The sequence below is a fragment of the Colletotrichum aenigma genome, assembly GCF_013390185.1.
Source record: "Colletotrichum aenigma strain Cg56 chromosome Unknown KSG_Cg56_contig01, whole genome shotgun sequence".
Taxonomy (NCBI): Eukaryota; Fungi; Ascomycota; class Sordariomycetes; order Glomerellales; family Glomerellaceae; genus Colletotrichum; species Colletotrichum aenigma.
Window position 1 is genome coordinate 5,430,205 of NW_023500907.1, and position 928 is coordinate 5,431,132.

Genomic DNA, 928 nt, shown 5'->3' on the forward strand with positions numbered 1-928 from the left:
TTCTATCCACCCATTTCCCTAATCACTCCTGCTCGAGGAAACCCAGAGATGTGTTGCCGATCTCATCTGGGTATCGACTGCGCTCCAAATGGACGAGTATAAGTGCTGTCGTTTTCCCCGCCTCTGTTCGTGAAAACTGATGTTGTAACTCATCAGACTTCTCTTTCCCTTAGCACACCATCATCGTCGGGGACATCTCATTCTGGCCACAAACTCACTCATAACCTTACTTTCAACATATCGTCTCAACATGGCCACCCAAATTTCCCAGGAAGGGTGTGATAGATGCCAGTGGCAGCCCGAACTCGGCCTTCGGAGATCTGTTCGAGTTCATGTCGCCAACCAACACCGTCGGGGGTTGGGGGTGAAGCCCGGCCAACCTTCGTGCAACCAATCCAACACTGCCGGAATTCAGGAGCCAGTCAACGACCGCCCCGAGGGCTTGAATGATCAGCCCGAAGTGCTCAACGTGAGCATTGAGGAAGACACCGACCAGAGCAACCGAAGCACCCCCGAGATTGAGGCGGGATCTGGTGCTACTGCCAACGCTGGTCGAGTCTACCAGAACAACTTCTACCACAGCACTGTGTACAACTTCAACATGTAAATGTGGAATTTGACCAGTGACTTTGTCAGAAATGAAGTTTATGTTGAAGCAAAGTTGTTGGGAAATCACAGAAGTGATAGGACGTCAAGGAGTTTCGGATTAAGCAAAGCGCTGGGCGTGAAAAGCAGGGAAAACAGATACCAAAGCGACAAAAATCGATACGCAGGATGATGGAACGAGAGGATCAGGACATGAAGCAAGATTGACCTGCAACTTAGATACTTTCACTTCTCTTCTTCGTACCCGTAAGAAGCTGTTTAAACAAATACCACTTTTGCTTTCAACATTTGGGGCAGGCTGACCCCCACTCATGTCTGTTAG

General features: G+C 49.4%; 1 protein-coding gene across 1 annotated transcript; it reads left to right on the top strand.

Annotated features, from left to right (window-relative positions):
- Positions 1 to 250: 250 nt before the first annotated feature.
- On the top strand, positions 251 to 607 carry CGCA056_v001437 (uncharacterized protein; the record flags this gene model as incomplete). The annotated part of the gene is made up of 1 exon (XM_037316697.1): positions 251 to 607. The coding sequence occupies one exon, from the start codon at positions 251 to 253 to the stop codon at positions 605 to 607; it is 357 nt and encodes a 118-aa protein (XP_037185255.1).
- Positions 608 to 928: the final 321 nt, after the last annotated feature.